Raw genomic sequence first — 22,513 nt, forward strand, 5'->3', positions numbered from 1 at the left:
AAGCATTAGCGAGAGTGCAGTGGATTCCCTACTTTCTGCTCTCCAGGTTTTGAACCCTGATGAGACAACCTTTGAGTGCAGCGTAAGAACAGGAAAGAGAGGTGTTAACATTCCAGCAGGGCAGATTTGTGAGGTTAAGTGTAGAGTCAGAGAATGGCCAAGGGGTGGGGCAATGCTCTTTCAACCCAACTTAGTGTGTAACTGTCCTGAGGGACAAGGGCTGTTTCCAGCATTAGTAGATGTATCAAAAATGGGTCCACAAAAATAGTTCAGAACCCCACTAAACAAGTACCTCACAAAGAGAACAGTTCTAGGCACAGTGGAGGTAACTGAAGTGAAACCAGTTAACTGTTTTCCAGGTGGTTCAGCGCTTATTTACCATCCCACTGTAAACTCAGCTCAGCAAAACACAGACAAGCAGAGAACAACAAGTGATAAACATGACATTAAAAACATGACCAAACAAAAATGGCACCCACCTGTTGATGTGTCACACCTGGAAGAGGATGAACAAAATGAATGTTGTATGAAGAATCAGATGTGTTAGCTAAGGCATATTTTGACATTGGTTGCATCCCAAATTTGCAACTGAGAATCCACCTAAAGGATGAAACACCTGTCCAAACATCCTACAATTCAGTTCTCAAGCCTCTGTACAAAGAGGTAAAGAATTATGTCCAAAACCTGCTCGACCAAGGCTGGATCAAAAAGTTCACCTCACCTTACTCATCTCTGGTGGTCCGTGTCAGAAAAAAAGACAAGAGCTTATGTCTGTGTGTTGATTTCCAGGGTGTGAACACCAAAACTGTCCCTGATCACTATCTTCTTCCACATATCCAAGATCTGCTGGATAACATAGGGAGTTACTCGTGGTTCTCAATACTTGACCAAGGCAGTGCTTACCAACAGTACTTTGTCGATGAGAGTTCCAGACATGTGACTGCCTTCAGCATGCCTTGAGGCCTATATGAGTGCAGCCGCCTCCCTGGCCTTACCAATGCCCCAGCAGCATTTCAAAGATGCATGGAGGGAATTGTCGACAGCCTGTGGGATGAGTGCTACTCCCCATATTTAGATGACGTGCTCTGTTTTTCCAAGACCTTTTGTGACCATGGTAATGAATTGAGGCAAGTACTGTGAGAGCACATGGTGTTAAACTACAACCAAAAAATGGGAGTTATTTAAAAGGCAAATCAGGTATGTGGGGTGTACAGTGACCAGTGAAGGTGTCCAGATAGACCCTTAAGACCGTGAAGCGGTTCAGCATTTAAAGGACAGAGAGCCAGAGAATGTGGGAGAGATCAGGGCCCTCCTAGGGTTTCTAGGCTATTATATGACCTATTATATCACTTATATCACCTTCTTTCTAGGATAGTCATAACGCTGTTTAAGCTCATAGAAAGTCCAAGTGTGTCTAGCCAGACACCCACCCCAACTAGATCTAACGAGACCAAGCCTAAGGGCACAAAAAGTGGCCAGCTCTCATTCAAAGCCCCTATCCTATGGACACCTGAACACAGTGCAGTGGTGTTGCACCTTGTTGACACCTGATAGGTGTATCCCGCTTTGTGCTGGTGGCGCAAAGGGCGGGGCAGGGCAAAATATCACTCCCGCCCCTGGCACAGGACGGAAAAGGTGGATTTGGACACACCTTGAATAAATTAAATCTACTGCGCCTTGCGCTTTCCACTCGTGCTTTAGATCAGCGTAAGATAGGGGCCATAGTGTTTTGGTGTGTAGTTCATTGTGTGTATCTGCCGAACATTATAAATACAACTGACATGCTAGTTTGCCTGCTTCATGCGGTTGGTAAATGTAATACTGTAGGTCTCACAGGCATGATTTGAGACATGCAGATGTATTTTCATGTTGCAAAAATGTGTTATTACTTTGTCTGTTTAAAAATTAGTTCACTATTAACTCTTGTGGAGAGTAGCGTTAATACTGTTTATATTGTGGTTAAGCTGCTGCCGTCATGTTGAGCATTTTGCCAGAGTTAGCTGAATAAGCATTATTAGCACAAGGGTCTTGATGCAGTCTTGTATAAATAGTTTGTTTTTATTGTAAATTTGGTATTTTGGTTCTCTTTGGTTTCAGTAATTAAAAATTAATCCAATGTGTGTCTCCTCATTGAGCCACAGCCAGTGTACCATAGATCCACAGTGGTATTTAGCCTGTGTATGACATGTTGCCGGCCCAGACACCCCTAGGTCTGGTGCCAGTTACACAGGCAGCCCATTGTTCAGATGGAAGTTTGAGTGGGCAAGACATGCCGTCACAGGCCCAGAACTGGGTCCGTTGCAAAAATCTGCCCTTCATTTCGCAGCAGCAGTTGTTGTAGCAGTGGCACCATATGGGCAGAAATGATTGAACTGAGATCCCAAGAGAAGAGAACAGATTTAAAGTTTCAACACAACATGATTGGTTGATGGAGACTGTGGCTGAATCTGGTCAGTTGACTTAAAGAGTGAACGTCCATGATTAAGAATAAGTGGGTAAGGAGAGAGGGAGTTAGAAAGTCAATTAAGGATGAATGAGGTACAAAGATAATCTTCCTGCTGAGCTTATGCTGAGCTACATTTCAAATACACTGAGGCCCAAAACTCTTTTTGTGTTTGGGCACCTCCTTTTCTCAAACCACCTGGTATGTCCACAGAGATTAACTGACACTATTCTATCAAGATTGTTTATGCTGCCCCAAAAGGTATAAATATCATTTACACCTTGTGATTTCTGTTAAGCAGAGTTAGGGTTATGGTTTGTGGTTTGGCTCTGTCAGTATGACATACTGTCCAAAGAAAGGTTGGGCACTCTTACAGCTGTTATTGGTGGCATTTTTCTCTCAGGCTGAGGAGCTGGTGTGCAGGCGGAGAGGAGATCCAGAGAATCCCCAGCTATTTAAGGATGGGGACATTATCTTAGGGGGGCTCTTCTCTTTCCACAGCACTTGGAAAGACAGACTGGAAACATACATGCATAAACCACTGCCACTGGAATGCACAAGGTAAATTACACAACAGAAATCTTTTTTCTATTGAAAATATCCAAGAGTAAGTGAATACAAAACAAATGCAAAAAAAATTGTCAAGAAATATTCATTGTTGTGTGTATTAATACCATTACATGCTTTCATCTATTATGTATTTTTTTATTTCATGGACAAATTGTTTGCAATTTTGACTATGCATAAATGTCTGCATCAAGTCTTTATTTCAGAGAGTTCCAGTTTGCCCAGGCGATGCTTTTTGCCATAGAGGAGATTAATAACAGCACAGACCTACTGCCTGGTATCTCTCTGGGTTATAAGATCTATGATGTCTGTGGTAACATTGCCAGAGGAGTGAGTGTTACACTGGCCTTGGCTAATGGTAATGAAGTGTTATCTCTGCCCTCTGGAGTACCATGTACCAGACCTGCCCAAGTGCAGGCAATTATGGGAGAGACCTCTTCCTCTCCTTGTATGGCTATAGCCACTGTTATTGGACCTTTTTATATCCCAATGGTGAGTAAAATTGGTAAAATGAGATAACATTTGTGAAACCTACTTATTACTCTGCAATTCTTCATTGGTCATACTAAAAGGAGATTTGAGATACTTGTTGTGTGCATTGTAGATTACTTAAATTTATCATTCTTATTTTAGGATATCTTTTCTTTTGTCTTTTAGATCAGCCACTTTGCTACTTGTGCTTGTCTCAGTGATAAAACCAAGTACCCATCATTCCTCAGAACAATACCCAGTGACTACTACCAGAGCAGAGCCCTGGCCCACTTGGTCAAACACTTTGGTTGGACTTGGGTTGGAGCTATCAGAACAAATAATGATTATGGCAATAATGGCATGGCCACATTCACAGAAACTGCCAAGCAGCTGGGCATCTGTGTAGAGTACTCTGTAGCTTTCTTCAGAAATGATCCACCAAGAAGAATACAAAGGATAGTTGAAGTTATCAAAGCTTCCACTTCAAAAGTGATAGTCGCTTTCATCTCTACCATGGAGTTGTATATGTTAATACATGAGTTGTCTCAACACAACTTGACTGGGTATCAATGGGTAGGCAGTGAGAGCTGGATTGTTGATTCCCAAACTGCAGCCATGGACAGGCATCACATTCTGGATGGTGCTATAGGTCTGTCCATCCCCAAAGCACATGTCAGTGGCATGAAAGAGTTCATGTTGGATGTGAAGCCGCTCAATTCATCTAGTAATGAATTGTTTACAGAGTTTTGGGAGACATTATTTAGCTGTAAGTTCAAGCAGTCAAAGTCATCAGCAGTGAATCAGAGAGAATGTACTGGAAATGAAGATGTGACTGGAGTGCAAAACAGCTTCACTGATATGTCACTCATGCCTATATTTTACAATGTGTATAAAGGAGTGTATGCTGTGGCCCATGCATTTCATAATATTCTCAGCTGCAATGAAACATGTAACAACAATGTGCAAATAGATTCATTCACGGTGAGTCGAAAACACAATAAAAAAAAACAAAAAAAAGAACATTAACTGTTGTGAGATGATGATCTATGTTAATACATATTTTCTTAGATATTGCAGCACATAAAAAAGATTCACTTCAAAACAAAGGAAGGAGATGAAGTTTACTTTGATGAGAATGGAGACACACCAGCAAAATATGAAATTATAAACTGGCAGCCTACAAAAATTGGCATAGTGGACTTTGTCACAGTTGGCCTTCATGATTCATCTTTACCTGCAGACAAACAGCTGAATCTGCAAAATACATCTTTAATTTGGGCACAGAACTCACAACAGGTAAACTACTATGTGATGACTGTAATGACAGTCAATGTGAATTGTTATATTTGTATTATTAAACTTGTACATCATTATTTACTTATTTATTATAATTTTACTGTGTTATAATGCGATGTCTTGAGCATCAAAAGTAATCCTACATACTTTGGAAGACAACACCTTGTCAGAGTCAATGTCCATCCATTTTTCTTATTGTCATTTTGTTCATTCAGGTGCCTTTGTCAGTTTGCAGTGAGAAATGTCCCCCAGGAACTCGCAAGGTTCTGCAGAAAGGAAAGCCTGTCTGCTGCTATGACTGTTTAAGATGTGCAGAGGGAGAAATAAGCAACACTACAGGTGCAGTAAAAATTGATCCTATAGATACGCAACCCAGAAATAGATATTATTACATCAAATATTGATGCATCAAATCACCTATATACAGAAATATGGGTCTACAATCAGCTATGCACAGTCATGAAAATGAATGTAAAGGTTCAATTAAGTCCCAATTTGAGACACTGATTCAACTATTTCAGCTATTGAAAATGACTGTTACCTTTAGAAAAAAAACAAAAAAAAAAAAAAACAATATTTAATGCTTAGTTGTACAATCTCCTCCCGGTTTACACCTGTTGGGGATAATGAATTATTAATAAGAACTCTATACTGTATCTTGTACTTAGGATTCAAATCATTCACAGTCATACCATGTATCTGTCATATGATTATACATTTATTATTTGCTAATAATGTGGTGTCTCTCTTGTAGGCACTGACTCAATCTAACACCTGCATTAATGCTGTTTTTCAGATTCTATCACCTGTGTGAGATGTGACCCTGACTTCTGGTCAAATGAGAGAAGAGATGCCTGTGTAAAGAAGGAGGCAGAGTTTCTATCATATGAAGAGATTATGGGAGCACTGCTCACTGCAGCCTCTCTATTTGGAACATGCCTGACTGCTGCTGTGGCATTTATTTTCTTCAGATACAGACAGACTCCTGTTGTCAGAGCCAACAACTCTGAGCTGAGCTTCCTGCTGCTCTTCTCCTTGAGTCTGTGTTTCCTGTGTTCTCTGACCTTCATCGGCCGGCCCTCTGAGTGGTCCTGTATGCTGCGACACACAGCGTTCGGCATCACCTTTGTCCTCTGTATCTCTTGTGTTCTGGGGAAAACAATAGTGGTGTTAATGGCCTTCAGAGCCACACTTCCAGGTAGTAATGTGATGAAATGGTTTGGGCCTGTGCAGCAGAAACTCAGTGTTCTGGGTTTCACTCTTATACAAGTTGTCATATGTATCCTCTGGTTAACAATTTCTCCTCCTTTTCCCTATAAAAATTTGAAAGAGTCCAAGCACAAAATCATCTTGGAGTGTGCTCTGGGTTCAGCTATAGGCTTTTGGTCGGTACTTGGTTACATAGGACTTCTGGCCATGTTATGTTTTATTCTCGCTTTTCTGGCTCGGAAACTTCCTGATAATTTCAATGAGGCCAAATTTATCACCTTCAGCATGCTGATATTCTGTGCAGTATGGATCACTTTTATCCCAGCGTATGTCAGCTCTCCTGGGAAGTTCAGTGTAGCTGTGGAGATATTTGCTATTCTGGCTTCAAGTTTTGGACTGCTCATTTGTATTTTCATTCCAAAATGTTATGTTATCTTACTGAAACCAGAGAAGAATACAAAAAAGAATATGATGGGGAAGGGGGCAACAAAATCATTCTGAAAACTTTAAATAATATGGTGGCAGAGTCATTCTAGCGCCATCATATTTTTTTACATCATTAGAGTTAGGGGTATTTTCTCACTGTACATGAACTTATACCATATATAGCATTTAATAAGTTATATATAATCAAATTCACCAAGTGTTATAAAATGAATATTTTTCTTTTACTTTATAAATGAATGACAACATTTCTCCCACACACTTAATTCAACAGACACCAAAATGGGGTGACTGCCATGGCAGCAGCGGCTCATTGAAATGCTGTGGGTAGTTGCTTCTTCAAATTTTGCCCAATTTAATTTTAATTTGTTATTTTGTTTATTTTGTTTTGCCTTAATTGCTGAAACCCCTTTGACAGACGTGCACTCACAGGCATTAGAAAAGTAAGCATGGGGTTTGGATTAAAGAGCAGCAGACCTTAAGACAATCAACGATGCACATAGCATCTTTCAACCATCCAGCCAGATGAGCTGGAAACACCACCACAGAAAACGAGTTTAGGAGAGTGGCGATAAGAACCATGCTTACACACAGTTTGGACTTAAGACTGCTCCTGGCAAATGTCTGGCCAAGAAGCAAAACAGAGAAAATGTATCTCAGGCTGGCTGTGCAATAAGAAATCAGAGACTGTTATGTTCAAATCTTACAAAGACCTACTTAACCAAAACATTCTGTATCCAACTGTTGTGCTTGACAGGTGGACCATACTCCAAGCTGAAAGGCAGCAACACAGGATGTCATCCATATTATCATCACCATCTTGTTTCTGCTTTTTACATTGAACTTGATGTAAATTAAAAAAAAAATGCACTACAAAATTATTAAATAACTGTGTACAATGTTTTAGTTTCATTATATGTTTTTATTCTGATTGTAATTATCTGTGTATGTGTGTATAGCATGAAGGGACTAAAGCTTTCTTGTCCTTGTTTAACCTTGTGTTGTATAATGATAATAAATTTCCTTTAACAATATCTTTATAAATGCAGAGATTCTGATTTGAGAAAAATTTGGAATGTTCTCTTAATTTTTTTTCCTGAGCTATGATTATGAAAAGTTATGCACGAAACACAACCAAATACATTTCCCATTAGTGAGTTTATCTTTAAAGACACACGTGCACAACTGTTTAACATTAATGAAAAGTGTTCTGTGACTGTGGAGATGTGTATGCACCTGCACAAATATTTAATTTCAATATTTAAACTTACTTGCTGATAGAAAATATGTTCCAATAACACTAGTAATCCACACTCCCATGTGAGAAGGAGAATGACTAAAAATGAAGGCATTTTGTGATTGTGAAGATGTGTGTGTGTGTTACAACATTGTGCTGAAAGACCAGAGACTTTGCGCTTCAACTAGGTTTTAGCTGGTCTAAAGCACAATTGGTTTTTACTCCAATGCACCGAGCACAAGATAGCAAACATGCTGTGCCACGCCTTCGTTTTGCCTTCCTGTTTAGACCTCATGCACAGACCCAGTGCAAGTGCATTTACTATCTTGCAGACATAGCAAAAATGGCTCTTGTGCTGGTGTAAAATAGCAAAAGCACTTGCGCCACCAGCGCAACGGCTTTGCGCCGGGTGTAAGATAGGACCTTGAAAGTTTTGACACAACGACATGATTGGGTGATGGAGACTGTGACTAAATCTTGTCAGTTGACTTAAAGAGTGACCGCCCATGGATAGCTGATTAAGAATAAGTGGGTAAAGAGAGAGGGCGAGAGAAAGACAGTTAAGGATGAATGAGGTACAAAGATAATCTTCCTGACTGAACTTATGCTGAGCTACATTTCAAATAGACTGAGGCCCAAAACTCTTCTTGTGTTTGGACACCTCCTTTTCTCAAATCACCTGGTATGTCCATAGAGATTTAGAATGGCTATTCTATAATGATTGTTTATGCTGCCCCAAAAGGTATTAATACCAGCTAAAGCTTGTGATTTATGTTAATTAGAGTTAGGGTTATGGTTTGTGGTCTGGCTCTGTCAGTATGACATCCAGTCAGAATTGTCCAAAGAAAGGTTGGGCACTCTTGCAGCTGTTATTGGTGGCATTTTTCTCTCAGGCTGAGGAGCTGGTGTGCAGGCGAAGAGGAGATCCAGAGAATCCCCAGCTATTTAAGGATGGGGACATTATCTTAGGGGGGCTCTTCTCTTTCCACAGCACTTGGAAAGACAGACTGGAAACATACATGCATAAACCACTGCCACTGGAATGCACCAGGTAAATTACACAACAGAAATCTTTTTTCTATTGAAAATATCCAAGAGTAAGTGAATACAAAATAAATAAAAACAAGGTTATCAAGACATATTAATTGTTGTGTGTACTAATACCATTACATGCTTTCATTCATTATGTTTTTACTTTTTTTCATTTCATGGACAAATGGTTTACAATTTCGACCACATATAAATGTCTGCATCAAGTTTGCATTTCAGAGAGTTCCAGTTTGCCCAGGCAATGCGTTTTGCCATAGAGGAGATTAATAACAGCACAGACCTACTGCCTGGTATCTCTCTGGGTTATAAGATCTATGATGTCTGTGGTAACATTGCCAGAGGAGTGAGTGTTACACTGGCCTTGGCTAATGGTAATGAAGTGTTATCTCTGCCCTCTGGAGTACCATGTACCAGACCTGCCCAAGTGCAGGCAATTATGGGAGAGACCTCTTCCTCTCTTTGTATGGCTATAGCCACTGTTATTGGACCTTTTTCTGTCCCAATGGTTAGTGAAATTGGTAAAAATGAGATAACATTTGTGAAACCTAATTATTACTCTGCAATTCTTCATTGGTCAGACTAAAAGGAGATTTAAGATACTTGTTGTGTGCATTGTAGGCCTGGATGATTTATATTTATGATTGTTATTTTAGGATATCTTTTCTTTTGTCTTTTAGATCAGCCACTTTGCTACTTGTGCTTGTCTCAGTGATAAAACCAAGTACCCATCCTTCCTCAGAACAATACCCAGTGACTACTACCAGAGCAGAGCCCTGGCCCACTTGGTCAAGTACTTTGGTTGGACTTGGGTTGGAGCTATTAGAACAAATAATGATTACGGCAATAATGGCATGGCTACATTTACTGAAACTGCCAAGCAGCTGGGCATCTGTATAGAGTACTCTGTATCTCTCTACAGAACAGATCCACCAGACAAAATACAAAAGGTAATTGAAGTTATCAAAGGCTCAACGTCTAAGGTTATTGTCACTTTCATCACCCCAGTTGAATTGTATTTGATAATAAATGAGATGTTTCACCACAACTTGACTGGGTATCAGTGGGTAGGCAGTGAGGGCTGGATCTTTGATTCCCATACTGCAGCCAAGGACAGGAATCACATTCTGGATGGTGCTATAGGTCTGTCCATCCCCAAAGCACATGTCAGTGGCATGAAAGAGTTCATGTTGGATGTGAAGCCACTCAGTTCATCAAATGATGAATTGTTTACAGAGTTTTGGGAGACATTATTTAACTGTAAGTTCAAACAGTCAGAGTCATCAGCAGTGAATCAGAGAGAATGTACTGGACATGAAGATCTGACTGGAGTGAAAAACAGTTTCACTGATATGTCACTTATGCCTATATTTTACAATGTGTATAAAGGAGTGTATGCTGTGGCCCATGCACTTCATAAAATTCTCAGTTGCAATGAAACATGTAACAACAAGGTGAAGCTCGATCCACTTACGGTGAGTTGAAAACCTAAGAGTTTAAAAAAAAAAAAAAATTTCTTGTTACCTTAAGTCCCATTAAGAATGGAAATGGTTTTACATTGTGAAACTTTAAGTGTTGTGAGATGATGATCTATGTTAATACCTATATTCTTAGATTTTACAGCACATAAAAAAGATCCAGTTTAAAACAAAGGAAGGAGATGAAGTTTACTTTGATGAGAATGGAGACACAGCAGCAAAATATGAAATTATAAACTGGCAGCCAACAGAAAATGGCATTGTGGACTTTGTCACAGTTGGTCTTTATGATGCATCTTTACCTGCAGACAAACAGCTGAATCTGCAAAATACATCTTTAATTTGGGCACAGAACTCACAACAGGTAAACTACTATGTGATGACCTGCAATTTTTAATGATAGTAAATTTGAATTGTTAGATTTGTATTAGTCAACTTGTATATAATTTAATTTTACTGTGTTATAATGTGATGTCTTGAGCATCAAAAATAATTCTACATGCTTTGGAAGACAACACCTCGTCAAAGTCAATGTCCATACACTTTTCTCATAGTTGTCTTGTTCATTCAGGTACCTTTGTCAGTTTGCAATGAGAAATGTCTCCCAGGAACTCGCAAGGTTCTGCAGAAAGGAAAGCCTGTCTGCTGCTATGACTGTTTAAGATGTGCAGAGGGAGAAATAAGCAACATTACAGGTGTAGTAATAATTAATCCTACATTTAAGCAACCCAGAAAATGATATTATTACATCAAATGTTGATGCATCAAATCATCTAAATACAGTGGTGGACAAAGTACTTGAGTCAAAGTATAGATATGCCTGGTCAAATATTACTCAACTACAAGTGAAAGTTGAACAATCAAATTTTACTTAAGTCTTTATAAAAGCAAGTACTTCAGTAATTTAACTTAAGTATTCAAAATTACGAAGTATAAAGTACATTTTTTAATATCAGTACATTACTGCACTGTTTTCACAATGCATTTACAGAACCTGAAAGCCTATAGAAATGCATATAAAAATGACAGTATAGAAATGCAATCAAAAACAAAAAGGAAAGCTTTTGTAATTTTCTAATTTTTGCAACTGCATTAAAATCACCACATAAAATTAGATTGAAGCCAAGTGTAAGGCATTCTCAAAGTTTCTTTCTGTCTTCAGGGGCAGTACATAGAATTGTGTGGTATTTTTTACCCTGGTGAAAACAATCCAACTTTAAAGGCCTACCTGGAATTATTTCTCCTTTTCTAATTATAATAACATCTTGAGATTTAATTTTGTCTTTGTCTTTCTCTCTCTGTCTTGTTTGAATAAAAAGTTGTGAGCTCGCTTGGCTTGTAACAGAGTACACCTCAATAACATATTTCTGCTTTTACATCAATCCCAGTTGAGAGCGGGTACTGTGATTGGGTTCCTTCTGAAAGGAACACAGCATGTGGTCAATTGCATTTTAGAAAAGGAAAACAGCAACAGCTTATTACAAAGCTATGCTTAGACTAAAAATAACTTCCCAGAAATGTAGTGGAGTCAAAACTATTTAAGATTTGTCAAACATTTGTCTTTTAAAGTCATAAGTTTCCAAAAAAAAAAACAAAAAAAAAACAAAACACTCTAGTAAAGTCCAGATACTCAAAACAAACCACTGCCTAAATCCTGGCATATATGTCTACAATCAGCTATGTACAGTCTTGAAAATGCTTCTAAACAGTTAAGTTCAGTTAAGTCCCAATTTGAATTCAACTCACCTACAGAAAATGACTGTTATCTTTCTAAAAAAAACAATGTTAATGTTTAGTTATTTAAAAATAGCAGAAAACAAATGTCTAATCAAAAGACTTCCTCACCAGGCAACAAATTGCGAAGCACCTACTGCAATAGCACTGCAACTGCCAGCTGCAACCAGCAGAGATTTGCTAAGCTCCGCTAGCATTACCATGACCTCCATAACTTTAAAAGGAATTTGATAAAAGGTATTGAGTGTATTTTAAAATGTAAACAATCACTTTAGTGACATACAATTCCAGTGAATAATTTTCAAAGAATTTAGCAGGCCATTTTTTCAAGGAGTACAGAGCTCTGATAGAGAGCTTAATATTATGATATCATCTCATCATTTTATCTTATCTATTTTACCTATTTTGAGTTCTGGCCAAAAATATGTTTAATTAGGTCACTGTGACCCTGACCTCCGACCATCATAAACTAATTACTTCAGCCTTGAGTCTCAAGTGAATATTTGTGTCAAGTTTGAAGAAATTCTGTCAAGTTGATATTGAGATATCACGTTCACAAGTATAGGATGCCCTGAAAATATACGGTCTCAGGCCATAAAAACATTAAGGGCATGAAATGAATATCAAAAATGTTTTTTCAAGGTTTTTCAAAAATGCTGAATCACAGACGTCCTTCAGCATACAGTCATGAATGTGCACAAAAAGAAATTATGCCATCAGCACAGAAGTGAGTACATGATCCCCTCCTGGTTTACACCTGATGGGGATAAAAAATATTAATAAGAACTCTTTATACTGTATCTTGTACTTAGGATCCAAATCATTCACAGTCATACCATGTATCTATCATATGATTATACATTTATTATCTGGTAATCATGTGGTGTCTCTCTTGTAGGCACAGGAAAGATGCAAAATAGCCACACAAAAGCAGACAAATGTACTGAGTCAATCTAACACCTGCATTAATGCTGTTTTTCAGATTCTATCACCTGTGTGAGATGTGACCCTGACTTCTGGTCAAATGAGAGAAGAGATGCCTGTGTAAAGAAGGAGGAAGAGTTTCTATCATATGAAGAGATTATGGGAGCACTGCTCACTGCAGCCTCTCTGTTTGGAACATGTCTGACTGCTGTTGTGGCATTTATTTTCTTCAGATACAGACAGACTCCTGTTGTCAGAGCCAACAACTCTGAGTTGAGCTTCCTGCTGCTCTTCTCCTTGTCTCTGTGTTTCCTGTGTTCTCTGACCTTCATCGGCCGGCCCTCTGAGTGGTCCTGTATGCTGCGACACACAGCGTTCGGCATCACCTTTGTCCTCTGTATCTCTTGTGTTCTGGGTAAAACAATAGTGGTGTTAATGGCCTTCAGAGCCACACTTCCAGGTAGTAATGTGATGAAATGGTTTGGGCCTGTGCAGCAGAAACTCAGTGTTCTGGGTTTCACTCTTATACAAGTTGTCATATGTATCCTCTGGTTAACAATTTCTCCTCCTTTTCCCTATAAAAATTTGAAAGAGTCCAAGGACAAAATCATCTTGGAGTGTGCTCTGGGATCAGCTGTAGGATTTTGGTCTGTACTTGGTTACATAGGACTTCTGGCCATGTTATGTTTTATTCTCGCTTTTCTGGCTCGGAAACTTCCTGATAATTTCAATGAGGCCAAATTTATCACCTTCAGCATGCTGATATTCTGTGCAGTATGGATCACTTTTATCCCAGCGTATGTCAGCTCTCCTGGGAAGTTCAGTGTAGCTGTGGAGATATTTGCTATTCTGGCTTCAAGTTTTGGACTGCTCATTTGTATTTTCATTCCAAAATGTTATGTTATCTTACTGAAACCAGAGAAGAATACAAAAAAGAATATGATGGGGAAGGGGGCACCAAAATCATTCTGAAAACTTTAAATAATGTGGTGGCAGAGTCATTTAGTGCCATCATATTTTTTTACATCATGATTTGGTAACCAGACATGCAAGTAGACATTTTACTACTGTAGTATTTTCTTGCTGTACATTAACATATAACATATATAGCATTAAGTAAATAATACACAATCATATTCATCAAGAATCCACTGCAAATTATCTGTTTCCCTGGTTTTACTATTAATAGGTGTGTGTGTTTGAGAAAAATGAACATTTTTCTTTTACTTCATAAATGAATGACAACATTTCTCCTACACACATAATTAAACAGACACTGAAATTGAGTGACTGCCATGGCAGCAGTGGCTCATTGAAATGATACGGCCAGTTGCTCCATCAAATTTTGCCAATTTTTTTTTTTATTTGTTATTTTGTTTCGCCTTATTCGCTGAAACACCTTTGACAAAATTTCACTCACAGGCATTAGAAAAATAAGCATGGGGTTTGGATTAAAGAGCAGCAGACCTTAAGACAATCAACGATGCACATAGCATCTTTCAACCATCCAGCCAGATGAGCTGGAAACACCACCACGGACAATGAGTTTAGGAGAGCGGCGATAAGAACCATGCTTACACACAGTTTAGACTTAAGACTTCTCCTGGAAAATAAGCAATAAGAAATCAAATACTGTTGTGATCAAATCTTACAAAGACCTACTTAACCAAAACATGTATCAAACGCTTGACAGGTGGACCATACTCCAGACTCAGAGTTGACAATATTTACCAGAAGTCAAACTTTTTATGTCAGGATGTCATCTATCTTATCATCACCATCTTATTTCTGCTTTTTGCACTCAACCTGATGCAAATAAAAAATGCACTAAAAGTATTAAATAACTTGTGTACAAAAATATTAAAAAGATGCAGCTGTAAAGTTACAAATGTTGTTGTTGTAATGTTTTACTATGAACAGTTCATGGTAGCAAGAGCAAGTAGTTTGTGTAAAGAGTATAACTGTATACGTGTATAATGTGTGTTTTTTTTTTTTGTTTATTATTTTTTATCATTGCGTTTATTGCAATCATTCAGTACATTTTATTATTTTCAGATATTTTCTCTGTGTAGGCCTTTAGTAATTTCACAGTTATCTTCATCAGTACAAACATTGAGAGGCAGCAAACTCGTCCCCTTTATTTTTCATTTATTTTTTTAGAGTAAACATCTTTTCTAAAATATGACACTGAATCTAATATCTCATAGTGTAACATTAACTGTTATACATCTAGTCTATGTTCATTTTAACTAGATATTAACTATGTAAATACATATAAACAAGAAATGATAACTTTTCCAAAAGCATGCTGCCACCATCTGCTGGTTGTAGTATTTTTTTTTTGTGTTATGCAGTGTAGTACTATTTAAACTAGTTCATGGTTAGACAATAGACTGTATGGGTTACATTAGGTATAGGTACTTAAACTTGGCATTTTTATTTATTCAGTTTTATGAATAGCTATGTGCTTATTTTTTGTTCATTTTTTAAATTATTGTTTTAACAATGAAATGGTTATGCAGTCATCTTTTAAATGCTGTACTGAAAATTTGCCCTTTTTCACAAGGAATTTATGTGAAAGCCTCTGTACCAGAATGTCTTTTAAAAACCTAAGACTCAAGGGATTTCACTCCAAGAAAAAACGCTGAGTTGAACTGACTGGCCCTCAGTGACTCTGCAGAATTAATTAGGATAGCTGCCAATTGATTCTGGGCCTACATACAGAAAATACCAATTATGCTGAAAAGAACAATTTGACTGAATGAGTACAATAAGTGCAATGGTAGGTAAAACAAATGAAAAGGTATGTTGGATTAGTTTGAATTCTTGTCTGTGTACAATGAGACATAATCATATTTACAATGTATAAAGTCCTGCACCCTGAATGAACAATAAAATCAATTTCTAACACCAACGGCCATAGGTCTACTGTCAAAAGACCTTAAAGGGTAAATTTGGCATTTTTGTCCATGTCCAGGCAGCGTTGACGGTAAGTTAAGTCAACTGAAACAATAAATTCCTCAGTGTGTGCTTTATTCACAGAGAAAGCTGAGTTCACTAAACAGTTCTTCCTGCATCCAGTGCCATCAGTTGATGTGTCAGTGACATGGTTGCATGTAAGGACCTACAGGCCACTTCAGCTTGGATTTCTATTCTCTGTCTCTGGGTAGCCAGAGTGTGCGCTGTCACTCAAGAGTAAAACTTAGTCTCTACACCTGAAAACTATGTTTCCATCTGCTAAAATGGCATCCAAACATGAGTTTAGAGGATGTTGTGGATGAGGATACATTCAGTGTCTTGGCTGACTATTCAGCTGGATTTATTCAAGCCAGAGTATGGCGGAAGGAATAGAGAAAGAGGTTGCGGCTGCGTTACACCTGGAGACTAAGCATGCTCTTTGCTCTATTGTTGGCTGCAAGAACAAACAAATATGGGCATTTTACTATAAACTACTTTATCAACGTGCACAGTTTATGAGGGCCATTGATGGACAAGCTCAAAGATGGATTGAGACTGGCTGTCTGTGACACGACTTCAGAGTATAAGTTTCAAAGAGACCAAGCGAGTGGTGCGAGTTGGCCTCTACTTAAGCTGTAAGTTTTGTCATGTTTTATGTTGTTTTAGTTTTTAGTTTGTAGTAGCCTGTTGAACTTGGCATTAGCATGTTGCATGGATAATGTAGCTCGCTATTATAATCTTGCAGGCTGGAGCGATGTTGGATTAATGTTATGATATGAGAGACAGTCAAGAAAAACTGTTAATGTTAGCCCTCATTTCAAGCCTGTATAACTGTATAATGATGGTAGAAGGTTGGATGCCAGTCACTGTTTTTGCATGCTGCATGTTTTTGAACTTCGTTCTGCATGACAGTTTAAAAGCATGTTTAAAATAGCATGTATAAATTTGATAACAAAATATGCCTCCAAATTGTTCTATTGTAAATGGAGAAAAAGGGATAATTTGTACAGCACAAATGAATCTTCTTGTTTAGTATGTACAGGTAGGACATTTCATATTTCAAAACTCTTTTTGTGTTTGGGCACCACAACCTGGTATGTCCACAGAGATTAAGAATGACTATACTATAATGGTTGTTTATGCTGCCCCAAACGGTATAAATACCAGCTAAAGCTTGTGATTTATGTTAAGTAGAGTTAGGGTTATGGTTTGTGGTTTGGCTCTGTCAGTATGACATCCAGTCAGAAATATCCAAAGAAAGGTTGGGCACTCTTGCAGCTGTTATTGGTGGCATTTTTCTCTCAGGCTGAGGAGCTGGTGTGCAGGCGGAGAGGAGATCCAGAGAATCCCCAGCTATTTAAGGATGGGGACATTATCTTAGGGGGGCTCTTCTCTTTCCACAGCACTTGGAAGGACAGACAGGAAACATACATGCACAAACCACTGCCACTGGAATGCACCAGGTAAATTACTTAATAGAAATACTTTTTGAACTGAAAAAATCTATGAGTATTGAGTACAAATCAAATACAAAAAAAAAGAAAGAAAAATCAATAAATATTAATCATTGTGTGTATTAATACCATTATATGCTTTCATTTATTAATTGTTCATTTATTATATGCTTTTTTTATTTCATGGAAAAACTGTTTGTAGTTTCAGCTATGTATAAATGTCTGTATCAAGTTTGCATTTTAGAGAGTTCCAGTTTGCCCAGGCGATGCTTTTTGCCATAGAGGAGATTAATAACAGCACAGACCTACTGCCTGGTATCTCTCTGGGTTATAAGATCTATGATGTCTGTGGTAACATTGCCAGAGGAGTGAGTGTTACACTGGCCTTGGCTAATGGTAATGAAGTGGTTTCTGCACCCTCCGGAGTACCATGTACCAGACCTGCCCAAGTGCAGGCTATTATGGGAGAGACCTCTTCCTCTCCTTGTATGGCTATAGCCACTGTTATTGGACCTTTTTATATCCCAATGGTGAGTAAAATTGTTAAAAGTGATTATTATTCTTTAATTCTTCCCACTGGTCATACTAAAAGAGTCTTTGAAAGATTTGTCGTGTGCTTTGTAGGCCTGGATGTTTTATATTTTGCATCTTTATTGTTATGTCTTTCAGATCAGCCACTTTGCTACTTGTGCTTGTCTCAGTGATAAAACCAAATACCCATCATTCCTCAGAACAATACCCAGTGACTACTACCAGAGCAGAGCCCTGGCCCAGTTGGTCAAACACTTTGGTTGGACTTGGGTTGGAGCTATCAACACAAATGATGACTATGGAAATAATGGCATGGCCATCTTCAAAGAGGCCGCCCAGCAGCTGGGCATCTGTCTAGAGTACTCTGTAACTATCTTCAGAACAGATCCACCAGACAAACTACAGAAGATAATTGACATTATCAAGGCTTCCACTTCTAAGGTGATTGTTGCTTTCCTGTCCCACTTGGATATGGATGTCGTAATTCATGAATTGTCTCAACACAACTTAACTGGGTATCAGTGGGTAGGCAGTGAGAGCTGGATTGTTGATTCCGAAACTGCAGCCATGGACAGGGATCACATTCTGGATGGTGCTATAGGTCTGTCCATCCCCAAAGCACATGTCAGTGGCATGAGAAAGTTCATGTTGGATGCCAAGTTATTCAACTCATCCAGTAATGAATTGTTTACAGAATTTTGGGAGACATTATTTAGCTGTAAGTTCAAACTATCAAAGTCATCAGCAGTGAATCAGAGAGAATGTACTGGACATGAAGATCTGACTGGAGTGAAAAACAGCTTCACTGATATGTCACTCATGCCTATATTTTACAATGTGTATAAAGGAGTGTATGCTGTGGCCCATGCATTTCATGACATTCTCACCTGTAATAAAACATGTAACAACAAGGTGCAGCTAGATTCATTCACGGTGAGTTGAAAACTCAAGACTCGAAAAAATATGACTTCTACATTAAGTCCCATGATCAAAATAAAATGCTTTACATTTGTACCATGAACTGTTGTGAGATGATGATCTATGTTGATACGTATGATCTTAGATTTTACAGCACATAAAAAAGATTCAGTTCAAAACAAAGGAAGGAGATGAGGTTTACTTTGATGAGAATGGAGACACAGCAGCAAAGTATGAAATCATAAACTGGCAGCCAACAGAAAATGGCATTGTGGACTTTGTCACAGTGGGTCTTCATGATTCATCTTTACCTGCAGACAAACAGCTGAATCTGCAAAATACATCCTTAATTTGGGCACAGAACTCACAGCAGGTAAACGATGACTTGCACTTGTTAATGACAGTCAATTTCAATTGTTAGACTTGTATTATTAAACTTGTATGTTATTTATTGTAATTTTACTGTGTTATGATGGGACGTCTTGAGCATCAGAAATAATCCTACATGCTTTGGAAGACAACACCTCGTCAAAGTCAATGTCCATCCATTTTTCTCATAGTTGTCTTGTTCATTCAGGTACCTTTGTCAGTTTGCAGTGAGAAATGTCCCCCAGGAACTCGCAAGGTTCTGCAGAAAGGAAAACCTGTCTGCTGTTATGACTGTTTAAGATGTGCAGAGGGAGAAATAAGCAACATTACAGGTGCAATAATAATTAATCGTACAGATAAGCAACCCAGAAATAGATATTATTACATGCAATATTGATGCATCAAGTCATCTAAATACAGTTATTACGGACACACTTGTACACTCAGAAGTGAGTACATGATCCCCTCCTGGTTTACACCTGATGGGGATAAAAAATATTAATAAGAACTCTTTATACTGTATCTTGTACTTAGGATCCAAATCAGTCACAGTCATACCATGTATCTGTCATATGATTATACATTCATTATCTGGTAATCATGTGGTGTCTCTCTTGTAGGCACAGGAAAGATGCAAAATAGCCACACAAAAGCAGACAAATGTACTGAGTCAATCTAACACCTGCATTAATGCTGTTTTTCAGATTCTATCACCTGTGTGAGATGTGACCCTGACTTCTGGTCAAATGAGAGAAGAGATGCCTGTGTAAAGAAGGAGGCAGTATTTCTATCATATGAAGAGATTATGGGAGCACTGCTCACTGCAGCCTCTCTATTTGGAACATGCCTGACTGCTGTTGTGGCATTTATTTTCTTCAGATACAGACAGACTCCTGTTGTCAGAGCCAACAACTCTGAGTTGAGCTTCCTGCTGCTCTTCTCCTTGAGTCTGTGTTTCCTGTGTTCACTGACCTTCATCGGCCGGCCCTCTGAATGGTCCTGTATGCTGCGACACACAGCATTCGGCATCACCTTTGTCCTCTGTATCTCTTGTGTTCTGGGGAAAACAATAGTGGTGTTAATGGCCTTCAGAGCCACACTTCCAGGCAGTAATGTGATGAAATGGTTTGGGCCTGTGCAGCAGAAACTCAGTGTTCTGGGTTTCACTCTTATACAAGTTGTCATATGTATCCTCTGGTTAACAATTTCTCCTCCTTTCCCATTTAAGAATTTGAAGGAGTCCAAGGACAAAATCATCTTGGAGTGTGCTCTGGGCTCAGCTGTAGGATTTTGGTCTGTACTTGGTTACATAGGACTTCTGGCCATGTTATGTTTTATTCTTGCTTTTCTGGCACGGACACTTCCTGATAATTTCAATGAAGCCAAATTTATCACCTTCAGCATGCTGATATTCTGTGCAGTATGGATCACTTTTATCCCAGCGTATGTCAGCTCTCCTGGGAAGTTCAGTGTAGCTGTGGAGATATTTGCTATTCTGGCTTCAAGTTTTGGACTGCTCATTTGTATTTTTATTCCAAAATGTTACATTATATTACTGAAACCAGAGAAAAATACCAAAAAGAATATGATGGGGAAGGGGGCACCAAAATCATTCTGAAAACTTTAAATAATATGGTGGCAGAGTCATTCTGGTGCCATTATAATTATAGTAATAAGTTGTTAACCAGACTGTCAAGTGGACATTTTTATTCATTTTATCGGAGACTAGCATTGTATTACTGTAGTATTTTTGTAGTTTTCCAATGCATATTATTAATATTCCTTCTTTGTCTGTATTCTGTAATCAGAGAAGTCCGCTGTGTGTAGGACCCACTTCTCAGAAGATAAAGCATTTCTGTACACAGAAATAAATTTGGAGTGGAATTTACTTAAAAAAAAAGGGTTGGGCCTCAGTCCGTCCCTCTACTGAAACCCGGTCCAGTTTAAAGCTTGGCTTTGCTTGGCTCTCCAGTCTTGCTGTTTGGCTCTTAGCTCTTTATATTTTTTGTGTACAAGGTCTTTGTTGGGGGCATTCTCACATTGTCTGGCGATGTGGCCATTTTCCCCACATTTGAAACAAAACCAAGGTTTTGGCTCTGGCCTTGGGGCTTGTTGGTGTACTTGAACTCCAGCTGTTGCAGTTGGTGGCTCAAGCATAGCAGCTGTTTTCTGTTCTTTTTTTTTCTCCTTTGAGCTCTCTTCTCTGTCAACTGTATTTGTAGTTCTGCCACTTGCTTCCTTAGGCTTTCTGTCTCTGTTATGTATTTCTGTAGAATAACTGTACTAAGTTCATCCTTGGGAGGGGCTTCTGAAACATATTGAAGCTGCAAGACAGGTTTCACTTTTGAGCTCCTAAAATGGCGAAGATATTCAGAGGCTTTTTCACCTGCATCCTGATGAGTGCTGAGAAACTTGGCGAAAATTTCCTCACCATCATTGACAAGTCCATATGCTGACTGAAGGAGTCTTACATAATCATGTGGGGATGAATTGGACCCAAGTTGCCTGACAGTGTCTGAAGCAGGTGGGAGTTAACTTTCCAATATCATCCTCCTTTGCATGTCAGTGGGAAGGTCATCATTAAACATGAGTTCGACATGCAAGCACCAGGTCTCAAAGTCCACTTCACCTGGTGGTTTGGGCACTCTACCTGAGAAGGGAGGCAGTCGTTTCTGGCCTAGGCTGGGAGCAGAAGCTTCATTCTTGAAAACATGTTCTACTATTATGCGTCGAACATCTTGGGGGCTCAGTACATCATTGTCCAGTGCTGCTGGATTGACTGGTGCAGCTCTCCTTTTAGGTTTGACAACCTTAGGAGATGATGTGGAGGTGGACTGGGGTGCAGCAGGAACAGTCTGATGTCTTTTCTTTTGAAGAACTGATGTGCATGGTGTTTCACTATTATCTGACTCAACCTCACTGGAATCAGAACTGCAGGACTCGCTGGAGCCTTCCTTATCTGGAGCTGATTCACTGGGGCCTGCTTTTACTGAGAAAGAGGGCTGGCTAGTTGAAGGAATCATGCCGTCAATGCTATCTAGGCACCATTTAACATTGGGGTCTCTAGCTGCAGCCGCCTCAAAGGGAAACTGTGGCTTAAGGTGTGTGACTGCCTCTTCAGAGTCAAACTCAGTGATAGCACTGAGTGGTTTTAGTCTGACTATCTTGGCTACCGTCCCATATGTTTCAAGAAACTCAGTGATTTCCTCATCAGCATCATCTTCACTAATGCCTTGTACTAAGGCTGCCCTTTTTGGGTATATTCCATAATCCTGTTCAATATCAGTAATAGTAGCCATGTTTACTCTCTTTGACAAATATAAACAAACAACAATACACTGAATGAGCTATGTATGTTCTGAGTTTTACTTAAAATCCTCCTGGCTGGCTCGCCACAAAAAATTGAGGTTGATGTAAACAGTATTTGTAATGA

General features: G+C 38.8%; 3 protein-coding genes across 3 annotated transcripts; all 3 read left to right on the top strand.

The window, feature by feature from the left end:
• The first annotated feature begins 2,780 nt into the window (after positions 1–2,780).
• LOC146328831 (extracellular calcium-sensing receptor-like) lies at positions 2,781–6,959 on the top strand. Its single transcript, XM_084716688.1, has 6 exons — positions 2,781–3,004; positions 3,205–3,502; positions 3,668–4,462; positions 4,550–4,777; positions 4,993–5,116; positions 5,574–6,959. Exons 1-6 carry the CDS (start codon positions 2,781–2,783, stop codon positions 6,485–6,487), a joined length of 2,583 nt encoding a protein of 860 aa, XP_084572814.1. The 3' UTR covers positions 6,488–6,959.
• A 1,526-nt stretch (positions 6,960–8,485) lies between these two features.
• Positions 8,486–13,822, top strand: LOC146328832 (extracellular calcium-sensing receptor-like). The gene is made up of 6 exons (XM_084717840.1): positions 8,486–8,718; positions 8,925–9,222; positions 9,395–10,189; positions 10,329–10,556; positions 10,764–10,887; positions 12,909–13,822. Exons 1-6 carry the CDS (start codon positions 8,486–8,488, stop codon positions 13,820–13,822), a joined length of 2,592 nt encoding a protein of 863 aa, XP_084573966.1.
• A 3,216-nt stretch (positions 13,823–17,038) lies between these two features.
• Positions 17,039–20,698, top strand: LOC146328833 (extracellular calcium-sensing receptor-like). The gene is made up of 6 exons (XM_084717839.1): positions 17,039–17,271; positions 17,495–17,792; positions 17,932–18,726; positions 18,857–19,084; positions 19,289–19,412; positions 19,785–20,698. Exons 1-6 carry the CDS (start codon positions 17,039–17,041, stop codon positions 20,696–20,698), a joined length of 2,592 nt encoding a protein of 863 aa, XP_084573965.1.
• Positions 20,699–22,513: the final 1,815 nt, after the last annotated feature.

The sequence above is a fragment of the Lutjanus erythropterus genome, chromosome 4 (genome assembly GCF_056507025.1).
Source record: "Lutjanus erythropterus isolate fLutEry1 chromosome 4, fLutEry1.hap2, whole genome shotgun sequence".
NCBI lineage: Eukaryota > Metazoa > Chordata > Actinopteri > Lutjaniformes > Lutjanidae > Lutjanus > Lutjanus erythropterus.

What these genes read in the sequence shown, in the direction of transcription:
- LOC146328831 (XM_084716688.1), top strand. Translation starts at nt 2,781, where the DNA reads ATGACATACTGTCCAAAGAAAGGTTGGGCACTCTTACAGCTGTTATTG. An exon ending in CTGCCACTGGAATGCACAAG is followed by an intron (nt 3,005 to 3,204) that starts GTAAATTACACA and finishes GTCTGCATCAAG; the next exon opens with TCTTTATTTCAGAGAGTTCC. An exon ending in AGAAATAAGCAACACTACAG is followed by an intron (nt 5,117 to 5,573) that starts GTGCAGTAAAAA and finishes GCTGTTTTTCAG; the next exon opens with ATTCTATCACCTGTGTGAGA.
- LOC146328832 (XM_084717840.1), top strand. Translation starts at nt 8,486, where the DNA reads ATGACATCCAGTCAGAATTGTCCAAAGAAAGGTTGGGCACTCTTGCAG. An exon ending in CTGCCACTGGAATGCACCAG is followed by an intron (nt 8,719 to 8,924) that starts GTAAATTACACA and finishes GTCTGCATCAAG; the next exon opens with TTTGCATTTCAGAGAGTTCC. An exon ending in AGAAATAAGCAACATTACAG is followed by an intron (nt 10,888 to 12,908) that starts GTGTAGTAATAA and finishes GCTGTTTTTCAG; the next exon opens with ATTCTATCACCTGTGTGAGA.
- LOC146328833 (XM_084717839.1), top strand. Translation starts at nt 17,039, where the DNA reads ATGACATCCAGTCAGAAATATCCAAAGAAAGGTTGGGCACTCTTGCAG. An exon ending in CTGCCACTGGAATGCACCAG is followed by an intron (nt 17,272 to 17,494) that starts GTAAATTACTTA and finishes GTCTGTATCAAG; the next exon opens with TTTGCATTTTAGAGAGTTCC. An exon ending in AGAAATAAGCAACATTACAG is followed by an intron (nt 19,413 to 19,784) that starts GTGCAATAATAA and finishes GCTGTTTTTCAG; the next exon opens with ATTCTATCACCTGTGTGAGA.